Source organism: Amphiprion ocellaris, chromosome 1 (genome assembly GCF_022539595.1).
Source record: "Amphiprion ocellaris isolate individual 3 ecotype Okinawa chromosome 1, ASM2253959v1, whole genome shotgun sequence".
Lineage (NCBI taxonomy): Eukaryota > Metazoa > Chordata > Actinopteri > Pomacentridae > Amphiprion > Amphiprion ocellaris.
The window spans coordinates 22,166,981-22,192,582 of record NC_072766.1 but is presented as its reverse complement, the minus strand read 5'-3'; the positions used below and the strand labels follow the sequence as shown (position 1 = coordinate 22,192,582).

Genomic DNA, 25,602 nt, shown 5'->3' with positions numbered 1-25,602 from the left:
TCCCCCCACCTTCTTAAATGAGGAGTTATGCAGTTTGTGCGAGCTCTAGCTGAAGGACTCTAAAATTATTCGAGAGTACTGTACAACAGTGAAATAATCATGATGTCTTTATTCAAATCTGTCGAGTCTGAAATATTCACCACTGCAATTTGCTGTGACTGATTAGCCAATGGAAGGGTTGCTTGGGGATAGCTCTCCAGAGCTCTGTAATTGAGCGGATTTGACTTGGGAGAGGGGTTTTTTTTTCTGCTGATAACTACACACATTCCCCTTTTTAATGTACTTTTCCTTTTTTAGCCTTTCCTAAGAGCCAGTGCACATCAGAATTATGACGCTTGCAGAAACAGCAGTATGTAGGACAGTTTGTACTCTGATTGCTGTCCTGAGAACATGTGATTCTTCATCATGTTTCATCTGATCATTTTACACTGTATAATTGGCAGTAGCCCCGAGACCAGTCAGTGTAGAAATGTCAGGTCTGGAAACTCAAAGATCAAAAGCAACAACAGCTCTCTACTTTCCACAAATAATATAGCACAATATAGATGATGTTGACAAAATTCTAGAGTTATGCCTAAAATTGTTCAAACCCATGCCCAATTTTGATTAACAGTAAACTGATATTTGACTGAGGGGTTTCTTCTGGCTGGAAATAATGAAAATAACTGAGAAAGAGAGATGTCAATGATAAATTTGAACTATTGCTTTCATTTTTTTTTAGAAATTGTTTCACTTTTTTTTTTTTTTTTTAACAAAATGCAGCATCTACTTCATCCTAAATGGTCATGGTCATTTCTACCATGTTCTATAGCATTTTAGTACACCAAAGTGTTTCCGCAAGTTTACTGTTGGGATGAGAGAGTGTTGGGTGTTGTGACTGCTCATGGAATGGGAAAAGGTTATGAAGCCATATCCAAGAGATTTTAAATGCCAGTGGCCCCAGTGCAAAATATAATGAGTAAGCACAAGGAGTTCCACATTGTGAACTATCTCAAAGAGCATGACAAGAAGCCAAAAGTGACCCCTTCAAGAATGGTACTGTGAGAAGCTAAGAAGAATCCAAAGATCACCACCAGGGCCATTCTGATGAATCTGAGCAATTTTGGTACCAACATCTCGAGACAGACACTTCAGCAAACACTGAACAAGGATGCCAACCAGGAAGGACTCCACTTCTCCAAGACAGGCACACACAAGGTCACCCAGACATTGCAAAAGCTCACCTGGACAGAGTGGGAAAGCATTTGTTCGTCAATTCTGTGGTTGGATGAGGGGAAATTGAGCTTGTATAGACACGGGGATGTGACTTTCATTCTGTGACAGGATGAGGAAGTTTTCAACCTCACGAACAGCATCCCCACAGTCAAGTAGGGTGGTTCAAATGTAATGCTTTGGGGGTGTTTGTCATCCAGTGGGCCAGGCAACTTTGTCGAAGTAAACTGCACCATGAGAAAAGAGGTCTGCATTAGGATTCTGGAGGAAAACATCAGGCAGTCTGCAGAAAAACTCCCAACAAGACTGCCAAAGTGGTCAAGAAATGGTTAAAAGAAAACAATATGAACATGTTGGAGTGACCCAGCCAGAGTCCAGACTTGAATCCTACTAAAAATCTATGGTGGCAGATGAAGACCAGAGTGATGGTAAGGAAGCCTTCCAACCTCAAGGACCTGAAGGTCATTGCAAAAGAGGAGTGGTTCAGAATCCTAGTAGAGACATGCGAAGAGCATTTATAGTTGTGTTCATAAGTTTACATACCCTGGCAAAATTTGTGAAATATTGTCCTTTTTTAGAAAATGGGTTTGATCATGGAAAAACTTTTCTTTCATTTAGGATTAGTGATCAAAGTTATTTATTGTCAGGCAATTGTATTCGCTCTGATCATTCATGTTTTCATTAAAGAATGGTACATATTTTAAAAATTCTGCCAAGGTATGTAAACTTATAAGCACAACTGTATGATACCTGTTTGATTATTGTGGTGGCAACCCTTTGCCACTGATAACTGAGCAAGGGTATGGATTATTTTGTACTGTCGTGAATTTCATCGTTCAGCATCTTTTAGATGTTTTGTTGGGGAGAAGGATAATCAAGTCATTATCCTTAAAGCTCCTATATTTTATTCAACAGAGGCTATGTATTAACTGAAATAAGAAGTAACACTTTCTCCTTCTTACCAGTGAAAATTAAACTCACAAGCAATTAAATACATCATTGCACAATTTAATATAGTCAGGGGTTTTGCTGAAACAGGACTGCTTTGTGTGGTATGAGCAGTGGCTTGTGATGGCTAATATTAGCTAATACTAGCAATTTTTTGTCAAAAATGTTGTGTAACTTCTAATATTAAGTTTAATGGCTTTGGATTTTTTTTTCAGTAGTGAATTTTAACATTGAACAACATTGGACATGTGAGACTAGACAAATATTCATCTTGATGACCTGTGACACTGACATATGTATGACTATACACTGCATTTGGCTTAAAACTGCAATTTAGCCTCCACACCACCTCTTGTGTGGACGTTCTGAGAGCAAACTAATTTAAATATTTCTTGTCCTCGATGACAATTACTAAAAATCCATCTGTCTGAGTTTGAGCCCAAATCAGATATGGAATATGAAAGTGGGCAGCACCAACATCCGCAGCAAAGAGGATTACAGCAGGACGTCTCTGTTTGGTAAATATTATGATAATCACCTGCTTATTGTGTGACATAATGGTGGATTTAGTCTTACAATCACAAGCTGCATATAATGTTTTTTTATAAACATATATGCCCCAGTTAAGAGCTGTATGTGCAGGAAAAATGCACTAAAAATGCCAACTGAAGTGGAAAACGCCTGCTATCAGGAAATATCCAACACAGCTAGTAAAATGTTATTCTGCTGTTGCCACATGATAGTCTAGTATCTTCCTGCACCATTGTGCCTCGAGTAGATGACCGTATAAAGAAATCTATGGTGAACCGATTGTCACGAAATAGAAAAAAATCGTGTTCAGAGCAGAAACCTGAGCATTTGGCTCACACGGATCACTTCTACATATGTTTACTTCATTATTTCAAACTGGCCACATTTACAAAGAACATCTGACACTGTAACATTATATTAGGAAATCAGGAAAAACATAATATGTCCCCTTTAAAAGGGATGATGAACAGTGCACTGACAGGGTAAGCCATCAAATAATGTCTAATAATGAGCCGTTTCATTCTAATCCTGCATGGGTAATTATGAGATTAATATGTCAATCCTGGTTTTGGCAGGTTCTGGAGCCAGGAAAGGCTATGTTTACAACAATCCCTGCACCACAATTCACTGAAAACAGCTTTCTTCTTTCACATTAAATCTCATTTATTTTGTACATGGGTTAAAAAAAAGAAAGATGCTGTTATTCTTTTCCAAAACACACCACTAATGCTCTGGGGCGTGATTTGTCATTGTTATTCAGTGCTCGCTCACCTACACTTAAAACATGATCCTTCTGGATTTTAATTAAGCACCAAGGTACCTCCCAGGGGGTTCTGGCTTGGCAAAGGAAACTACTTTGATTTATGTACTACTTTGTTGTTCCTGCTTGAAGCTTGCCTGTTATGAGAGACACTGGTGATGAATGAAAGAACTGGGCAGTTATTCTTATTTGTTAATTAGTTCCTGTTGGGGATGTATTCTGAGAAAATCAACACCTTCCAATAGTGAAGCTCAGCACAGAGCTGTCCCTTTCCAACTATGTCAACAATTACATCAGGACTGGATAAACTGGGTATCTGACTTTCAGCTGGCTACATGTTCAGCTACATTTGGTGGAAATTCACTTCTAAATCAAACTAGAGCTGATAGGAATTTGCGTCTGTGTGTCAAGCATGCCAGCAGGATAATACAGCAATTTACATGCATCCCCTTTCTGCCCACCCAACCCACACAGCAGGAAAATAGTACAAATCAGCAAAAATACTTATTTGCAGGACACTATGGAATGCTATTTCAGTAGCAACAGTATTCAAACTGAACATAATTAACAGTAAATACTGAGTTTCGTAAGTAGAGGTTCTTGTTTGTCAATTATTGATATGCTTCTCAGAGTTCTGGGTATGACATTAACACAACCTTTTAGCATTGCATTTATAAGGACTTCATGGTTGTACATACTAATGCACAAGACAAAACAATAAACATCATAAAATAAGTTAAGATGTTGGTGCTGCACAGCGATCTGTGAGAAAAATGGGAACATTATAATCCTATAGTAATAAGAAGCCTGACACATTTCAGACAGATGATCCTATAGAATATTCCAGGCAGTCTCCACATGTTCAACAACATCCCAAAGGTATTATACTTGTTAGCCAAAACTAATATTGTTGTTTCTCTTTGTAGATAGGTATTCAGTAGTGGAAGGCAGCCAGTTTTCAAAATGTACTGGCAAGAGTATAATCCAGGCTACCCAGGTGTATAATATGCAGCTTTTTTCACAACTGGCCACAGGCCATGCAATAACAGATGATAAGTGTGATGTAACATTGTTCAGAGAATTATTATTTTTTAAGCAATTTACACAAAATCTCTGCAGTCTTTGATTTCGTCGGTTCAAGAACTGAAATTTTTTTCAGTTTTTTTAGTCACTCTGGTTTCAGTATCAGCTGATGTGACTGGTGTACAATTGCTCTCTTTTGGCAACTTCATCTTGTCCTGCTGTGCCGTATACCTACATTCACAAATCAAAGCAGTAGTTGAAGACACATCTCATGAGAAGACTTGAAAAAGAAGAAGGTAAGCCACCTCGGTGACATATGAATGGTTCACAGGAAGACCTTGTGTGAGCTCTGTTCTCCTGGATGCATATCAGAAGCTAATGGAGTCCTGAAACTACAGGGGTGCTGCGGGATCACTGCGATTAGCTCGTGGAACTGCTGAAGGTCACCACTGCTGAGCTGAGCAGCCACAAGCCTTCATAAAACCATGCAGCGTATCATTATTTTCAAAGTGTTTCATTATGGACGGTTAACCTTGGCTAACTCCAACCTAACACTTTAATCAGCTGCCTGTAATGCCTTTGAAACATTGTAATCATTTGGTTTCTCTTCTTGTTTATCAGCAGGGGAGAAAAAAGATGTGGGAGAGCTTATTTTAAAAAAATCATTTAAATCCCTCTTTCAAGGTTGAGCAGGTATTTGTAAAGTTACACCATGAGTCAGAACCTCCAAAAATGAGAAACTAGATCAGGTTCCTTGGAAGGAATGTCATTTGAAAGAATCGTCAGTGGCTGTCCTGGGAGGGAAACCCTGCCAACGCCGAGGCCTCACAGACCTTGAGCTTCTTTCTACTTCTGCCATCCCACACTATGACCACATACAAGAGTTCACTAGCCAGCAGAAACACACACACACACATCACAGTAAACAAGTACATGCTGTGAATGAGCCTCGACTTCAACTCCCGAAATATCAGAAGTTGACTCAAGAATTTTATGGACCCCATTCAAACTCCCAGTCAAGGTTTTAGGGAATGGACCTTTATTATGTGGCTGGAGCTTTCACTGAGGCTGAGTCCATTGTTCCTTTTGATCATGTAACTGAATAAAAACTAGATGGATTCATGAATACTGCATGATTTACATCAAATGGAAAATCTCTCATAAGAATTCTCAAAGCAGTGATATTTCATTAACATGTCGAGAGCTGTGCTCATTCAAATGAAGACAACTGATGGGCAATTAAAGCCACAAGAATGATGCAAGAGATGAGTCAACAGTTTATTTTTTAAAATGCAGAGCATCTTTCATTTGTCATCCCTGCAGGATGCAGTCCTGACAACTAAAGCAAGATTAACATCTTTATGGTTGTGTTAGGCAACCATTAAAAAAAGCTCTTGGTTGAGGCTTGGAGAAAGATTACAATCTTAGATCAATATTGAAAAAGTTCTGTGTCGTGTCTCAAGCTTCAGGTCAAGTTTGCACAGTCTGCACACACAAGTCCTTTATGTGGAGAAATGGTACAAAATGGTTGTAAAAACTGAACAAGAAAGAGACAATGATAGCAAATTAAAGAGCAGAAATTTAATTGTGAATGAAATCCTGTGCCTTTATGCCAAAAGACGGACATTTCTGACAAACCAAAGTGTAGAAGGGACATTAAAAGCTAAATATATTCTTCTGAACTACAACTGCTTCATTCATTTAAAGGAACAACCCTCCATACATATACTGTAATGAGATTTTTTTTCCCTTCATACTGAACAATTACAGCAAAAAATACAAAACTTATGTCAGAGAGCCCTTATCAGTCCACTGCATGTACGTATATAAAGGATGCAATCAAACTGTTGCAGGGCGAGGTGGCAGTTTTCCAGCTCTGGGAGGCTATTAAAGCTCGTTCAGTGGGTGAAGTGGGTTTATGGGCTGCAGTATTGCTCCTATGGTTGTTACTGTTAACGTTATCCAACTGCCACAGACTTTATGTTTGAGAAGGAGTAGTTGGCAATCACTGACACCTCATCATGCAAACAGGAGGCAAAACAGTGTCCAGGGTTGTTTATTTTACCTGTAAGCTGCAGATACATCACTCTGGTTTTTAAAAAGATGTTCTTTAAACTGATGATTGCATGTTCTGCTGCATGATAAACAGGTTGTGTTTAAAGCTGGTGTTCCTTGAACCTTGCAGCAGTTTGCTCCAACACGCCATCTATTTGACCATTCAAATAAAAGTTTTATTTACCCGCATTATTTAAGCTCTTTCTCCAACGGGTGAGGGATATTTGCACACCTGCTACTATATTGTCAGTGCTTTTAGTGCAACCTGGTAACACGCTGCATTATGGGAATGTGTGATGTGGAAGGAAGGGCAGGAGGAAAAAGGAGGATTAATCACACTGTGTAACATGTAATACTACACACCTGCAGCTCAGACTCCTATAATGAGAAAGAAATTCATGCTGAAGCTGATACACGAACAAGGGTACAGTGAGTAATATTTGTATGAGTAGGATGTTTTAGTTTGAATGGTCACAGCTGTATAGAAGCAAAGAAAAAAAATGTGGCATCCAGAAAATAACTAATTTGTGCATTTCAGGAAGCAAATCTCAATTTTGAAAATGTGTTATACTGCATTTACTCTGCTGTAAGCACACATGCAAGTAAACAGCAGGAACAGCTAGAGGAAAGAAGAATATGAAGATAAATGCAATGAATTCAACTGGTCCTGGCTAAAAAATATTACCTATAACTGTGCGAGATGGAGGACATTCGTCGGTGGCCTGTGCTCCTTGAACAGAGCCAAGGGCTTAAGTCAAGCAAGCCAAGTTAAAAGCAAAACAGCATAATGTTTTGATACAGTCTGTGAGCCCATTAAGCGAATTGGACATTAGATCTATGAAACATGGAATGGCTGCCTCTCTGGAAAGCTTTAAAAATGAATGTGTCTTAACAGCGAGGCTAACCACTAAAGGGACACAACACTTATTGAATCAGCCATCCAGAAGTGATTGACTGGTCCTTTTGAAAAATGCTTAATTCACGGTAAAAGCAGTTTTTCTGGGGCACGGGGAGTCCCCCCCCCTCCTTTTAATAAGTCAGCAAGGTTGAGGCTGTCAAAGATGTAGTGAGCCAAAACCAGATTAAAACAGTCGATCACAGTGGAAAAATATCTCTTGCGTGGGCTCTGCTTTGATTCAAACGGGCGCAGTCTTCACAAAAAGATGACTCCTTCAAAATGACTTCTGGAGGTTAATGTTTACTCCTGACCTTGCAAGATAAACTAACCTGAGCAGTAAATGTGCTATTTTTCATGTCAGTGATATATACACGCAGCTTAGCAAAACTCTTGTAAGTCAAGTGCTTTTGCTACTTGAGCTAAGTAGTAGCTCAATCTTTTCTAAAGATCATCAAATCTTAAAACTAAAACTCAACCCCCTTTCTGACCTGGACGATGTCAGCTTTTCTTCCGTCGCGGGGAGCTGCACATGAGGTTAACAACTGTCTCGTGGATGAGTTCAGTGTCTGTGTGTAACTATGATTTATGGATGTTTTGGAATGGGCTCAGTTTTTCTGGCTATGTGGCTACTCTCACAAAAAAAACCCCCACTTCACTTTAAATGTTTGTGTTTTGTCACGCAACATTTGCAGTTCAAGGGCATGTGGAAAGCTCTTTAAATCCATATACACTGTGTTTGATTAAATTCCGCATTTGAATCATTACAGTGTCATATTTCATTTGCACTTTAATGTTACATTCAATAATTACACATTTTGGAGAAAAATAATAAGAAAGCAAAAAGCAATTCTGAGCTACAGATTGCACTATGCTGCACAAATACACTCTCTAGTTTGAATCAAATACCTAAAAATCTGTGGAAAAATGACTAAAAGAATTTTTAAAAATGAGACATTTACAGGAGTCATAAATAACTTCGAGCGCTGCAACTGAAAAACAAACTATTCTTTCATGACTTTAGATGTCAAGATAAACTATTTTTCCTCAGGTGCTTAAATGGTTTGATGGATGGCATAGTGATGCTGTGTACATGATAATAAATGTGACTCCCCTTTGCATCTGTCCTCTTTGTACCACTGAAAGACACGTTTTTTGAAACAGGCATGCAGCTACAAACAGTCCATGAAGAGAGCTGTTTTAGTTCAGTCGAGATGAACGCTGTCAGTTGTTAATCCTCAAGGAAAAATATATTATGAGCACATGGTAGCATGGATTCTTCAATTGGTTTTAGAGTGGTGCTCTTATTTGGTCATGAGATCAGATCACAAGCTGAAGCCAACTCTACACCAAGATGGTCTTTGTCTTGTGCCTTGTCAGAAGGCCACATGGTGCCCAGTGGGTCTTCAACCCACGAGTTGAGAAACAACTTTCGAGTGTGAGGTCTGCTTAAGTGAACCACGCTGAGTAATGCATGAGGAGATGTAATGAAATGGATTTATGAGCAGTGATGGCAGGATTACAGAGGGTCTTTATGAGTGCTGATCTGGGTAATGGTCTATGTCTGTCTAAAATTTCAGAGCCTTTGTCACATCCACCTCATAAACAAAGCAGACAACCTGGCCTTGTGTTTCCCACAGGTTCAGACCATTGGTTCAGATCATCACATTATTCTGGTATAACAAGTTGAAATGAAGAACCTAATTCAGGCAGACTTAGCTGGTGTGTATGCGCGTGCATTTGTGCTGTATGTCAACATTTCAGCGTGATCAACAAAGTAAAGAGAGCGACAGCTGTGATAATGTGGTGCCACAGAAATCAGAAACTATCAGGCTCATGGTTTGATAAGAGGCTGTTAGACCTCTAGCTTGGGCCTCCTCTCTCTTATGTCTCTATAGCTGCCACATCCTCGTAGCATCGCAGCAACAATCATCAATCAGTTCACAAGGAACAGCATGCAGGAGGTGGAGAGCTGTGTATTAACAAAACGCGAACATCTGCTCGATGTAGACACATGTGTCGTGTGGTCTGTGACACAGAGCAGTCATTTTTAGAGGCAGGAACTCCGAGTACAGTGTGTGTAGCGGGCGGACTAAAAATAACACTCTCTAGTCTCAGTGGGGAAATTAGGTGTTTAATAAATCTGCTGAACTACATTTCCTGACAAGCCACAATTAAAAGACTCGGCAATACACATCAGCTATTCACTTCTTGGACATTTAAACATTTAACATGCACCTTGGAGTCATATCCATCAACTGTTGAGCTTGACAAAGCAGACAGCCTCTAAGGTTACACCCCGCCCCCTCCCCTACACACACACAGCATGGCCACGCACACACGCACACATTTAAAGTTGTGTTTGGATATGTTTAGAATGTGTGTGATGAAATGGCACCAGCTGTGTACACTGGAGAGATGCACAAGGCCCCCTGGTTGAGCAGAGTCTTAACCCCTTCCCGCCTGATGAAGCGAAGGGGACAGGCGAGACAAAAGAAGCCTGACACACTGTGGTTTGAACACAATAAGAGATTATTGCTCAGGGGTTTGCTTCTGTCAAAGTACAGTAATTCACTAAGACCCTTCCCCCAGGTCCTTAAATCTTTGTTGTAGGTTTCCTTACAGATGCATATGTCAAAAGGGCCCACATGAACCATAAGCAGGCGTGTTTCACCTGCAGCACATTTTACAGGCTCATTAAAACCCTATGATAACTGCAGCTACATCATCATGTCAAGTCCTGAACAACTTCCTAATCATTGGCTTTACAGCGCAGTTAGTCTTTCATAGAACAGTGTGGGGATGACATGATGCAAAGTAAAACATGTGTAGTAAAATAGAATTTGTTATCAAGACCATTTCTGGAAAAAAAAATTATTATGCAGTGCAGTCTGATGCAAGTTACTTTAAATCCAGTGTGGGAATAGCAGATTCCAATAAGGCTGGTAAAAACTACTACATAGAAGTAGAATTGTTGACAAATAAATTGACAAAAATCTGTTAGTAAATATGATCAGAAATGAGGTTAGATTAAAAAAAAATCTGCAACTCATGATTATTTTCATTGTTGATTATTCTGCCAATTAGTCTCTCAATTAATCGACTGGTTGAAAGCAGTTTCCCAAAGCCCAAGATGGCGTCTTCAAATGTCTTGTGTTGTCTACAACCCAAAGATATTGACTTTACTGTCACAGAAAAGTAAAGACACATGAAAATATCCTATTTAAGTTTTTAGTATTTTGATTTCTGTCTTTAAAAAATTACTCACTGAAAAAAAAAAAGTGATGTTAACGCCTGTTGTGTTTAATGCTTTACTAAGCACAAAACTCATATGTCTCTATATCAATGTGTTTATCCAAATCCATCTGCAACGGTGCTATTAAATGCTCTAATATGGTAAACTCCCAACTACAAAGAATTGTGATGTCTCAGTGGTGCTGGAATTGGTTTTGCAAATAAACCTCAAGTGTTAGTGCCAGTGCAGGTGAAGAGTTTGTATTAACATCTGTTGGTGATTTCTTGGCGCCTGGAGGTAATGAAAGCACACACTAAATGGATACTGTATCTGAAACATTATTAAACTTCGAGGAGAAAAAAAACAGATGGCCATAAATATGGGAATAACACTGGGTCTCTTTCATGAAACCATTAAAGTCAATCACATTTGACTTTCATAAATACCAAAACCAGTCAAATACCAACAGCTCCTAGTCTTTGGTTGATTGTGTGCATGACTGAGAAGCTTGCCCAGAAAAAAAACTGTCTCGCATCACTGACATCTCAGAAATAAGGAATTAGCCAAAGGAGAATGAGATACACAAATATATATGTAGAAAGCCATGTGCTCAGTTTAAGTTTTCCAAACTTTAAAAGGCAGCTTTTATGAATTTTACTGACTAAAACTAGGTCTTCAGAGCACAAAACAAACAGCCATGAAAACTAAGAGTCATTATCAGATAAACTGAAAACAACGCAAGCTGCAATAACAACCAATCGGTAAAAGCAGGAGCCTTGGTGGTTTTGCCCTTGAGCATAGCTGATCCGTGTTCAAGCTCAAGTCGAGGTAGTTTAAGAGAAACGGACCCTACTGTGACAGCCCTGTCACCCACCCAAACACCGCAGTTCATGTTTAAAAGTCCCAGAAATGAAATGCTACATATTGAGTTTTGATAAAAGGACCATGTTTAATTCTATCAGATTACAGCAAGGGATTTTTTTCTTGCTAAACAGATTTTAGGAGCATTATTCAGCTGTGTGAAGTTGTGGCATGTTTCTCTTCTGCACCTCTGCTTCTCCTTCATCTCAGTGCCAGAAAAACAGGCAGCTTCATTAGTCATGACTGCAGCACCTAATTAAGTTTGTGCCACTCGTTTGGATTTTTCTGTAAATTTAAAAGAATCTCTGATGTTTCAAAGTGCCTCTGGGCCCTTCTGTCTCTGTTGTCATTAAAATTGAACATTTCCTGTGCCAGCGTTTTGGGAGGGTATTGCCTGTTTTCAAATCAAAACTGTGAATCTAGTGAAAGTTTTGCTGTTTGCAAAAGGTGCTTTGACAGCTTATTAATAGATTAAAGAAGTAATGCTTCAGTTGTGTGTGACTTGTAAGCATGCCACATCTTTTGGATGACTAACCGCTCTGCATTGTGCTACCTTTCAGCGAGCTGATTCAAATAAATTGGAGGCCTATTTGAAAGATGCATGCAAAAGAGCCTATTTGTTCACCGTGGAAAGGCATTGTAATTAGCATGAAATGCATGCTTTGTACTCTCCCTCCCTCTTTCTCTCTCTCCAACATAACTGGTAGAGATACTGGATAAGCACCTTCTCACCACCCTCCCTCTCGCTCGCTCGCTGCCTCCTTTTGCATTGTGGCCAATTACTGTTACAGATGGAAAATTTCACTTGACCTGGGGAATTTATGAGCAGGAATAAAATCGCACTTCGACTCTTACACCAATTCAAAGCGATGTAGTTAAAGTTTCTCAGGGCTGATGAAGACATGATGAAATTGGGCACATATGACAACTTGGCCACATGACAAAGAGCTGATGAAACAGTGAGACAAACCTGGTAACTGTTTTGAGCAGCATCAGATTGCAAACAGAGCTGCACTATAGGGCTGAATAATTTGGGGAGGGGGGGGCAGTAGCAGTGTGTGTTGGTGAGTGTGTGTCTGTGTGTGCGTTCAAGTAGGCGTGGGGGATGTAGGAGGTACCATTGTTTAGACTTCATAAAAGCCACACGCAGCAGTTGTGTGATTTCTGTCTGTCATAATGATGCTCCTTGTTGCTGGTGTACACGGCAGTCCAGCTGCTGATGGACCACAGGCCTAATATTTCAAGTGTTACATCACTAAATATCACAAACCATCAAGTGTGTTTTACATAAGCTCTGCCGCGCCTTTCAGAGTTAATAAACTTGTCATACTACGGCAATGTTCTTATTCACAACTCAGACACAGAGCAGCTTGTATACAGATCCAGAGAAGTGAATGAAACAACTTGTAAACGGCGCAGAGTATATGCTATGCAACCTGGCAGTGAGCAGATAAAACTGTGCACAGTGTGACAGTCTGAGGGTATAACTGATGCCATGTGTAAAATAAGTGCACAACACAGCACAGTGCTGACAATGATTGCATTCATGCTGAACAGATAGTGAGCTGTCTATTTCTCATTCTGCCTGCACATGTTTTTCTAATTTTCTAATTAAACTTGAAAATTGACAAACAGAGAGTTCATTTAAAGGTCTGTCTGCAAAAGCTATCCACAGCATGCTAGTTAGATACTCAGAATAAAGTTAAATACCGTTTTTAACCAAAGGAGGGGTAAAAAAAAATATTCCTACAACATGCATCATGGAGCAGTGCAGTCCATTTGATACACACTATCTTATTTTCATCACATTCTCAGTGTAACGTGGGCTGCTGATGCAATGATCCACCTCTGATGTTCAGGAACATGAAAGCGTAAAGGCAACAGCGCCCATGACTGTGGATCGCATCCCTCTGGTGAGAGTTTAGCAGTGCAATGAGGACAAAAAGTAACACTGTCTGAGCCACTACACTTGTCCTGTGCTCCCATTTCACCAGCAGCACGCAACACCTAAGTTAGTAGTGGGAAGAGGACGGGAGTATTAATTAGGCAACTTCATGGAGGTTAGCGGAGGGAGATCAAATTAGATGAACTTCACTTTTAGCCAGACTTATTAAGGCTACTTATTAAGCCCGGTGCGCTCGCGGTTTCAGCATCAACGTGGTCGCAAAAACAAAGCCCAAAACTCACCTTGTTGAAGTTGTAGTAGCCCAAACAGTGGGCAAAATCCAGGTTGGGTGGATCTCCTGGAATAGAATTCCCACCAGCGGTCGGATAAAACCTTACATCCATGCTGAGAGTGTGTGGAGCCGCGCAGCTGTAGCTGAATGTAGCCGCTCTGCACCGAGCTCGGTGTTTCTGCCGTTTACAATCCAAGCGCACGGACAGATGGAGAAAGAGAGGCGGCGGGGCTGACCCAAGCCTGGTCGGGTTAAACGAGACACTGGGGGAAGCAGGGAGAGCAGGTAAAGTTTTGGTATTCCTCTTCTACACCTGGTTCTGCCGCTTCATTTCTGAGGACATGCAGGATGGACTGAGCCCAAGAAGAAGCTGGTGTCCCTCACAGAGCAGCAGACGCGCCGTGTCCACGCATTTACACACAGCTGCTGCTGCCGCTGCTGCTGTATACAAAGGAGCCACGAGACCGGCGGCTGAGCGTGGGTCCACCTCCTCTTCCTCCTCCTTCTTCTTCACGCGCAGGGGAAAAAAACACGCGCACACACACACACAAAGTGGAGGTAAAGTAGCGAAGACAGCCGCGGAGTAAAAGTCCGTCAGAAAACAAGAGCCACGCGGGACTACGTCCGTGTGTCTCCTCCGTCAGAAGTTTATCTGTCCAAGTTAGCAAACTAGTTGGAGCGGCAGTTGGAGGAAGAAAGTGGCTAGCTGGCCCATCTGCTAAACACGGCGTTTGTAAAACAAGCAGCAGAACAGCACTCCACAGATGGTGCAATTAGTGAGTGTGATGTAGTACACAGAGTATCCCGCTCAGCCCTCGGCTCTGCCTGTTGGAGTGATGAACAAGGAGAAATGTGTGAACAAGTCAGCCACGCCCCAAACACACCAGGCCACTCCCATTCAACGCTGCACGTTCCCAACATGGTGCACCTGGTAATTAATCACAATTAACGCTCTGTATTTGCTCACTACCTGCTTTTCATTGTTCTGACCTACTTCATTTTTTATATTATCGTAAAAACTATAACAGTTATATATTCGTTGACAGGTTACAACTGAGGATAACTTTACATTTTCTTCTGTTTTCGCCTACATCACCAATGCTAATGCTAACAGGTAGGTGCCACCATTTTTTTCCCCACATAAAAACAGCAGCTTTTGAATTTCTGCACATTTTAACCCCACTCAGTTCAGTTTTGCCGTTTTTATTGTGTATTTATTTACCTCAAGCAGTCAGTGTTTTGCTAACTTCTGAAAATGAGCAATTAGTTACAATTACCAGTTCAGGGCCCCTGTATAGCTCAACGCGTTGAGCGGGCGACCCATGTACAGGGGCTGGTCCCTGACGCAGCTGGCCCGGGTTCGATTCCCGCTCGCGGCCCTTTGCTGCATGTCTTCCCCTGACTCTTCTCCCGTTTCCTATCTCTCTCTCACTGCACCTGTCCAATAAAGCTGATAAAAGGCCAAAAAAAAATAAAAAAACAATTACCAGTTCAGTTACTTGTCCAATTATTGCATGTAAAAGTTATTAATGATAAAGGAAAATTACTTTTGTGTTACTTTTAAATGTAAATTGTCTTTGTAAGCACACACTGAGGCTGTATTGTTTCAGTGTTGCTGTAGCATTGCATTCTGCAATACAGAATGATCTGCCTGCACCTCATCATTACTCTACAGTCAAAAAAAGCTTCAATTAGGCTGCATTTCTTTAAATTACAGTTATATTGGACAGCGCTAATCAAAGGATGAACAGTGATATAAGAAATGTTTTGGTGGAAGATTTGCATGCAGGGATGTCGATAAAATGGCTAATTCGCCAGAAACTCCTATGCAAAGTTGTCTTACTGCATGATCTTCTACAAAACTTGACATTTTCAGTGTAGTAGTTGTTTCCCAGAGGTTGTTGTTGTTTCCTGAAGTGAAGGCGATTTTGAACAGTGACCAGTAGATAGCAGGAGGTGCGGAGGAAACCATGTGAAATGCACAGTCAGTGGCAGGCCTGTTTCCCAACCTACACCCAGTAGTTCAAACTAATTCACTTAAAAACAGTCAATGTTGCGCACACTACTGAAACTAGTAGTTAGTTACAGTTACCGGTTCCTTATTTTGTAGGTGATTGAATTACTTTTCCAATCCCTGCATGTAAAGGTAGCTAGTAACAAGGAAAAGAAGCTTTTGTGCTACTTTTAAAGCAAGGCCTTAGTTAACCACAAAGCCAGTCTCACAAGAGCAACTGCCAGTCTGCACCCTCCACATGGGTAACCTGTGCAGGCATGGATAAGGCAAATAGAGGCATCAGCAGACTAGCATGCCTCAGGAGACCTGCACAGAAGCTACAGGGAGAGCAATGGAGGGTGGAGGGCTGAATCTGAGCCAAATTTCTCCCACAGTAGACAAATAAAGAACTTTGACTTCATGTTAAGAAAGTGGCTAGATGACAACCAGACTATATTTAACCTGTTAAATCTGCAGTTGTTTATTAATATTTCTTCCAACTGAATTGCGGTAATTACTTAATAGCACGTTACTTCTAGCAGTGCAAACAGCTACTGGATGTTAGCTGTGTAGCTTGCATTTGTGTCTGTGTGTGTGTTTCTGTCATGGATCAAACTCAGACTCCAAACTTACCAAAAACTTCACTTCTCTCTGTTGTTTTCCTGCAGTTTCCGCTTCATGCTCTGTCTGAACGCACCTGTATTTTCAGACCACTGCTGCTTCTCAAAGTCTAGACATGTTTATCCACAGCTTGTATTTCTTTATGTCTCAGCGCAAATACACAAGAGCAGCCTCATGGCAACAACTGCAAAAAAAAAAAGTTATCAATTTGGAATGTGTAGGGGAAAAAACAGGCTTAGAGCTACAATGTTGTAGAGTTTGCTAGTATTATTCTAGAGATAAAAAACATTTGACCGATGGTCAGAGTTGCAACGTTGATCCTTTGAGCTGCTGTCAGTGAAAAGTATGGATCTATTTCTATAATAATCAAAAGAGTAAACCTGAGTAACTAACCTTTGCCTGCTGAGTGGTATGTTTTTGGATTTTGCTCACACTCACACCATGATGTGACGTTTCCTTGTGATGACATAATCCCATTCAGGAAGCTGCAAGTAACTGCCCCACCTCCATTCAGCTGTAGCTGCATCCCAGAGCCTTTCTGTCGGAGCCTCTGGGACTGTGGATGAGACAGTCCTGGAACGAGGCTGGTGATTACATTTAGTTCTTTGAAGACTGCCTCTGGCTGCACATATCTCTGTTGCTAAGTTGCACTAGCATGATTACAATAAGTCATCTGTGTTTTTATCATTTGGTTAGCTATTCCTCGTTTGTAATTGCTTGCCGCTGTTATTCTATTCAGGGATTAATATTGAACTTCACCTTGTGTTCTGACTTTACTGTCTAATTTTAATATCCACTGCACTTGCTCTTTCAGTTTATATGCATACATATTCAGTTACACACACAGTAAAATAATTCAGATGCTCTTTAACATCTCTTCCTTTATTAAACACATTGCTTGTAAAAAAAAAAAAATAATAATAATAAGTTGACACTGCTCTAGATTATAGGCAAATGTAAAGTAACACTCTCCACAAAACAACGTTTGAAATTTTCCCAGGCTGCAGCTGTGTTTTACACACAATATAAAAATACTGTACAAATGTAAGAACAACAGGCTATCTATTAAAAAAAGAAGAAGAAAAATATGAGAAAGTACCACGGCTAATGGAAAGGGTGGAGGTGGTGGTGCCGTGAGGCCACTGAGAAAACAATGCACCCTGTTCTTGTTATGCTAAATGTGGTATTTGAAACTACTTCATGGACTTTAATGATACAAGCACACATTGTACAGTTGTCAGTGTCTCAAAAAACTGTATGATTTTACAAAATGAACTCATAAATGTTTTTAATCTGCCTTTTTCTATTTTTAATGCATTATTACATTTAGGTAAAAACATTATAGCTATGTGGTTCAATGTGTGGTACCATGATAAAGGTTTCACTTTTCACTTTTGATTTATTCAGTTTTGAAGGAGAAATGATACATTTTGTTGCTGCTGTTTTTCACTGAATGTTTCTTTACCAGCACTGACCAAATGAATGAATCAACACACTACACAAAACTGATTAAATCCACTGTATTCCCAAATGAATAAAAAAGATACAAAAAGCATTAGCCTGAATAGAGACAGATAAACCCATCAATAGCTGAATCTAATTACCAAACACGTCACCCCAGCACAGTTTCTGCAGGATTAAAGTGGTCATTCTTTCAATGTCACCTTCCAACATGAAATAAAATTTAATAAATAATCAACACCTAATCACTGATTACAGGAGATATTAGATTGCAGAGCAAAAAACAAAAAGCTATTTTTTTGACAAATGTAATTTTACCCTCCTGAAATCCTTTGTACACAGACTTGTACCTCTGACTCTGTCAAAGAAAGGGGTCTTTTTATTGTAGTTGATAATTGCAGTGATGATTCAGCCAGGCAGGTTTCATCTCCGCCCCACTGCTGAAAGTGCTTTAGTATCCAACCACATCATGTCGACTATAGAAATACCAAATAGTACTAATGTATCCCTGGCCGCCCGACATAACCCTGTGCACTCTGTTGTTTTACTGTTCAGTAAATGCTTGCTTTGTACTTGCAGTCTGTGTAGAATTCTCCCAGCACACTTTGTTTTGTCTCTGACTTAGAAACTGATAAAAGTGTTACTTTTAGGCTGCTACTGGAAACTGTTATTTCCAGACAGCCAGATCAGAGATATTATTTTAGAGTAGAAAGAACCTCACAGCACTGGGATGTTCACACCAGGAATCCATAGAAGCCCACCTACTGTAAGGCTGTGTGATCAGCTTTACAGATAGCTGCAGTGTATGTGTATAAACAAGTAAAAATAGTTTATTGGTTACTAGTGAGACAGTTGAAAGGTTTGTGTAAAAACTGAATCATAAAGAAATAGAAAGCAAAGCTCTGTGAGTGAAGTTGTGTGCACTAAAAAGAAAAGCACTGAGATGGTGTTTAAGGGAATATGTTACTGGTTACTGAAGAAAATCCTAAGAAGTTGTTTATCGAAACTGTATAAATAGAACACTCAGTATTTGATACTGATTTTGAGAATATATGACTAGAAAAGTTAATTCATTAAATTTTTAATTAAATACACCCAAAATCTATTTATTGCATTATTTTTCACAGCAAACATGTTGACTTGTCATATCAGGAAAAGTACAGGTAGAATTAATAGCAATAATGATGACTGTATTACATCAAATTCCCTCAGTGACTCACTACACAGTATGCACAACACCAGTTCTTTGGAACATGCCCACCTAGATGGAACATAGGCATAATTAATGTTATTAATTACATCTATATGACATGTCAAAATGTCTGTAATGACAAAGGACCATGAGAATTTCTAATGCACACTGGCATATCAATTAAATAGCCAGAGTTTCAATAAAGACAGGAGCAAATGGAGGATTCTGGGATGAACTGCTCACTGCACATAAACAAGACTTTTCATCCACCTGTCACATTCAGCTCTCCAAAGTAGAAAGAAGAGGTCAGAATAAACATGAAAATCAATGCTGCTGGCCATGAGAATGCATAAGCCAAGTTCTGCTGTTATGTCATATTTGTCTGCAGATGTCAGATTTTCTTTGTAAATGTCTACTTTGAAGTGTGTCAGAATGTGTTTTGTATTTGGATGCCGTTTAAGTGAACATCTACTACTGTTTAATCTTCACAAGCCTCCTGAAGTAATCTGTGATGTTCCAGATTGCAGCTCTGCAAGTGTCACACTGAATTCTATAAATTCTCTTTCTGTGCAAATTACCCTTGCCCTTTAACTCTGGCAATTAATATTTAAAGTCCATGAGTATAATATAGACATATAATGTTTTGCACTGATGTGTTTAACCTCTGTATCTCTACTATGCCACATAATTATGAATTATACTTCTGTCTCACATAACTAATTAATTCATTAATATCTAAATATATATAGCAATATATACTAGCAATAACAGCACAGCCCTTTTGATTTAACACAATAAACAGTCCTGCATTCCTTTACATATCCAGATAACATGTATGTTTGTCTTTCCTAGATAGGGTGCTTTTAAGTACTTGTTATGAGACAGAGGGAAACACTATGCAAGTGGGATGTGTGTTGGCATGTAACATACACAAGCTTAATCAATGACATACAGTGCTAAACTCGCCTGTGCTGTGCTGGAGGAGATAATCCTCATCTGAACGCTCTCCAGTACTTGCTTAAAGATGGTCAACAATCCATGATCGTCGCCAGGAAATCTACTTTGTAATTATGGACACATTGATGCATATGCAAACCGTTTTTCGTCATGTTTCTGTTTGATAGTGGTTCTTGCACGCACAACGAAGCAGTGCCTTTCACATACAACACACACTGATACGCCCACCAATCAAATCTCATTCACTCTTGCACATACAGACACATAAAAAAAAAAGCCCACGCAGTCTCCCACACACCACATATCAGATAAGCAAGCTCCACTACATTCCCAATTCAGCCTGGTTGCTGTTGTTATTTATTCCTGTTTTTAATGTTGTTTGGCTGTGCAGCCAGGGAGTCGAATTAATTTCCTTTCTGATGGTTGGGTATCAGTGTCTCAGCCAGATGAATTATGCTTTTCTGCTATATGTCATTTCCTCTCAAGCTGGCAACACTGCTACCATTTGGTAACGTGAAAACAAATTATCTTCTGCTGGCTCCTGCTCAGATTCAATTAAAGCGGTACAGCGTAATTATATGGCGATACAAAAGAGTAATAAATGCAAAATAATTAATTAACCTAATAGTCATTATTTATTGCACATCCCCCTTCATATTAAGTGCGGGATTCTGACAACATGCGACACCTTCATGAATAAGGGCTGTCTGATGCTTGTCATTGAAGTGTAAGTGTTACAAAACCAGCGTTTGCGCTTTTGTCATTTTAAATCCTGTTTAAAGTTGGGCTCAGGTACCTGTCATGCTCAGAGCTATTATGATTACTATCACCATCACCCATGGAGAAAATACGCACACAACAGCTAAAAAAAAATGTATTAAATTTATGAGCAGACAGCTTCTGAGACAGTGACTTGAATGCACGAAACCAAATTCTGTTATCAGTAAGTAGCGTGAAGTGAAACAACCAAAAAATGAAAACATATAGGGAGAGATTAGTATATAAGCTGTAGATTATTGTATGTGATATTGACTTTTACACTCACAGTATCATTAGCATAAAGCAAACAATTATAACTACAAAACTCAAAAGTTTCTGAAGCATGTAAGTGTGCTTGTAGATTTAAAAGAAAATTTTTCTAACATTCAAAGTAGTAGAGATATTGAAATACATTGTGACATTTGGTATACAGTTAGCAAAAGAAGCAGCCACAGCAGTGAAAATAGAAGTGTTAAAAGATTGAAATGGTCTTGTAAGTGGAAGTATGGACTAAAACTGAGGTATTTGTTTCATGCAAGTTTAAGTGTTGAGTAAAACTGCCATCTTGGCACTGTCTGAATCTGTATGATTCCCAGCTAACCCAAAAATGAGGAAAGAGGTGTCTAAATATGCATAGGTTTAAGCCTAAATGCAATTAAAACTGTTGAATTATAGAAAAATTCACCCCCTGTGCAATTACCACAAATGGGTAAACTACTTATAGAGACCAAAACAATTTTTGTACCACATTGTGAACATTTAGTTTCTGATATAAAATCATCAATGTGAGTCAGTTAGGTCTTGACTCACTTTTGGAGTAGCTTCAAGTGGCCATCCGAGGAACTGCAGTTTTGGCACTTCTATGTTTTCAGGCCCAAAGATGGCCACTTGAGTATGACTGAAATCTTGAAAAGGTAAAAAAAAAAAAAACTGAGCTCGCCATGTCAGCTGAAGTGCAGGCCTTTTCAGTTAACAATACCAGATCAAAGCAGTGGACCACTGAAAGCAGTTGAAACGTCAGTCGAATGTCACTGTAACTAGCTGAAGGGTCAGCTGATATGCACAGCAGTCACTGCACTATAGCTGAACGGTTGGTTTAAGAACATGAATTAGTTTGTCAGTTGAGGCTGAAAGCTGCCAAAGAATTATTCAGAGAGTAAGAGATGAAAGCAGAATAATTTTCAGTGTAAATGTAGCAGTGAAAGCAGATAAAATGCCGTTTGAAGTGCAAGCAATGAAAACATTTTTAAATGTGTCTCCTTAATATGAGCGCACACCACTATTTGTACATAGGAAAATTCTTCATTGGTGAAACTACCTCTAGCTGTCTTTTTTAACTTCGGCTATTAATATGCAGTCTGTAAATTAGTGTGAAAAATCTCTTTATAGACCCAAATAAAAATAACTAAATTTGCTCGACATTTGTTTCTATTGCAGCCATCTTTACTTGTGCTTTTTTTAAACAGTTTTTGCTCAGTAGCTAATTTTGCTGCTGTCTATTCCATGCATTTTGTACTAACAGGTTGTTTAATAGGAAGGAATGGGCAGCTTATCATACACAAAATATGGTAGAACCGAGGCAGGCAATAAAATGATTGGAATCTGAGCATGAAGTGCTCTCTTTTCAGACAAACATCACACATGCTATTAGGAGAGTAAAATGGTTGCAAGACAGTTTCTGTGAAGTGTTACTGAACAGCCACTCCAGCAAGACTTAAAAAACACGCGCACATTAACACTGACAAATTTATGTCTGACACCCTCTCAGAGATAGACGGTGGCCTGCAGCTAGACACTGAAAACATGAGGGGATAACACAGTCCAAACCTCGCAGCAAATCAATATAAAACTCACAACTTTCATTACTATTCTGAATACACGTCCCATATAAAATATGATAATAATTATGCTCTTCAGTTACTACCCACATTTTATTAAAAGTCTTAAAAGGGCTGTGAGGCCGAAAGGGGAGAAAAAGCAATAAAACCTAATCAATGGTGTTACAGCAGTGATAATCTGTTTAGTAGGTCAGAGAACATGTCTCTTCGTAGAGAATGGGTTTTAGGCCTTAAGTCATTACACATCAGCTTTATCCTTCTGTTGCCCTCTTGGATAGAGTCCTTAAGTAGTGATAATAGCTAAAACATGATCATGAAGAGGAGGTCTGCTTTTTGTAAAGACAGTTTCACTCCGAGATGAGGTCGCACTTCAATACACCATGTAGCTGTGAGAGAAAAAAAAAACTATGAAGACATTCACTTAGGAAGAAAAACAACACTTTCAATGGTAGAAAGCTGAATGATGTTCATTATTAGTTTGATAGATCCAGTCAGACCAGACTATAATGAATGTGACCCAGTATTAAAAGCCTAATGCATAAAATGGCAATGTGTAAATTAACTCCAGTTTTTCACAGCTTAATGGAGCATTTTAGCATCTTTTAGCTGATTGTTTTGGTTTAATGCAACACAAATCTGGGTGGCCCTATACACTCGTGATGCATGTTGTATAGGGCAGACTCGCAGATCATACAAGGGTCCTGCCTCTCCCATGCGTCAAAGTGGATGCCAATGTTTCCAACTTCACTGAGAGTATCAAGTATGTCCTTCTGCTTGTGAAAAGAGAAAAGGCAAAAAACACCATGAGAATGAATAAATCAGGTAAACTTGTGTTCTTTCCTCTCCAAATTTGATGTCAGCAAGTAAACGCAACGTTAAGCTGATGTGCGAGCTTGCAGTGCATCTCTCTCTTTAGGTTGTCTGTCTCGCTAACCTAGTTGGGCAGTACATCTATTGGTCTGTCTGTGTCTTGCTTGCTTGCTGCCACTTTTCCCAGACTGTGCTCTCTGACTTTGTGCCCGGCAAAAGTGAGAGTGAAATACAGCTATTTGTTACATCTGATAAGCGCCAGTGGTGTTTAGAAACTTCAGCTCGGATAAGATAACCGCATTGCATGCTCATATGAGCATGCATGAAATAAAATTTGTGCTTTCCAGCAGCAGCCTCTGTGGAGAGGATTTTAAAACGATACAATGACTATCTAGTTTCTTGGTCAAGGCTTAGTTACAGCTTTGATCAAGATAGAAAACAATGAACTTACCCTGACTGTTGATCATATATTGAATTTTAAATGTCGATTAGCTGTGCTAATTGGGAAATAGGGATTTCTCCGTAAATAATACCAATAAAGTATTCCGCAAAGCCATAGTATAAATAGCATATTATGTTTGAACATGTATGAAAGGATATTTAGGGGAGCAGATGGAGTAGGTGGCTCTGACCAAATAACTAATAGTATTTGTTATTTACTTTTATTTGGAAATAACAGACTGCTTTTAAATAAGGGAGAATTGTAAAGGGACCACAAGGGTATGACTATATGGAAAAATGGTTTACGTGGCTCAAAGGTCATTTAGGACCACCCTTTAGCATAATATTGCTTAGGACCCCTAGGATCGATGACTGCCGATCCACAACCTTCCCATTTATGATAATTACACTGATCTTCTTACGGGGTGTTTAAACTAGTGAGACATTGGCAAACACAGCCATAAAATGTTCTGATCAGCCGAGAAGCACAAAATGCAAATTCTCCATCTGTAAGCAAAACTGTTGGCTACTTTGTGAAGTTTAAACAATTTCTTTCCAGTCAGTCCTTTTTGTTATTGTGTTTAATTACAATAAGGAGAGAGATGAGACAGATAAGAGCATTAATTGTCATTCCCCAGCACACAGGGGAACAAAATTGGATTAATTATATTACTCAGAGCAATACAAAATACCACATAGATAGCACTATGAGTTTAAAAAAAGAAATGTAAACAGTATTATTGGTTAGAACCTTTTGTAGATAAAATGATGGTCGGTGTTCAGTCAGTGTCAGCTTAGTGCAGATGTACCTCATACATTGATTTTTGAAACCCACGGTAATGAAGTAGAATCGAGTTTACTCACCCTTTATTTTGCTACTTCTGCCCTGCTGTTAAAGTCTGTGTAGCTACTAGCTGGTAAACATAGTGGAGCTATTAGCATCTAATGTATTTCTTCCTTGGAGTTAGTGGAGAACAAAACAGTACTAAAAAGAGACTGAGCCCCAGACTCATATTCATTGAGTCACCAGAAACACAAATTTAAATAAAATGCTAACATTGACCTGTTGTGTCTGCTGGTTGTGCGTGTGTGGTTGAACTGTTTGCTAACGTGTCCACTTTATCACCTGTATAAGTGGTAATTTGTCAGTGTTATTTACAGCTCGTTCCACCTGCCCCTTGAGTGGTAAAAATGTAATAATAGTGCCTTTAAAGAAAAAACAACTAAATTGACACTGCTGGATATGAGCAGATAGTATCTCACAGATAGTTTCTCACCCACACACTTATTCCCTCCCTCCAACCCCTGAGTTTGCCTTTTATGTGGAGCCCTCGGGGCCCATTGCCTATATATTACACTTATCAGTAATGATGAGGGAGATTAGACATTAAAGGTAGCTAGCTTCATTTTATTCTTGCTGGATTTGCAGTTACATTCTCAGTGCTGAATCATATCTCTTAGAGTTTTACATGAACATCTGCAATGCAATTATTATCCTGTGGACTGTTTTGACTATAGCATATGTTATACAGCATACCTGGTGTGAATCAGCACATGTGTTTTCATGGTCGCAATTGTTTATTCCATGTGCTGGAACATGCATCCATTAAATAAGCAAAAGCAGTTGAACCACTTGCACATGTAATTAAATGCTATATGTCTTCAATAAACTAATAGTAAATGAAATAAAAGCACTTCATGTTGCTGGACATACCACTGGCTATTTTATTACAGTTCTTAGGCCCGTATGGACCAATAAGGAATGAAGACTACATGCTGGCAAATCTGTAGGACACTTCATTATATTATTCTCAATTAAAACCAGTCCTCAGC

The 25,602-nt window shown here is 39.4% G+C and overlaps 1 protein-coding gene and 1 long non-coding RNA gene across 4 annotated transcripts in view; one reads left to right on the top strand and one right to left on the bottom strand.

Annotated features, from left to right (window-relative positions):
• The window catches only part of tox3 (TOX high mobility group box family member 3), a 41,081-nt gene extending 27,239 nt beyond the window's left edge, over positions 1-13,842 (bottom strand). Inside the window, exon 1 of the mRNA XM_023282815.3 lies at positions 13,708-13,842. Coding sequence (XP_023138583.1) covers positions 13,708-13,809 — 102 coding nt within the window. The 5' untranslated portion in view covers positions 13,810-13,842. The remainder of the gene's footprint in view (positions 1-13,707) is intronic.
• Positions 13,843-14,489: 647 nt separating this feature from the next.
• LOC129349225 (uncharacterized) overlaps positions 14,490-25,602 on the top strand; it is a 124,602-nt gene continuing 113,489 nt past the window's right edge. For all 3 annotated transcript variants that reach the window (XR_008602144.1, XR_008602147.1, XR_008602146.1), the window contains exons 1-2: positions 14,490-14,628; positions 14,744-14,811. This is a non-coding gene — a long non-coding RNA (uncharacterized LOC129349225). The remainder of the gene's footprint in view (positions 14,629-14,743; positions 14,812-25,602) is intronic.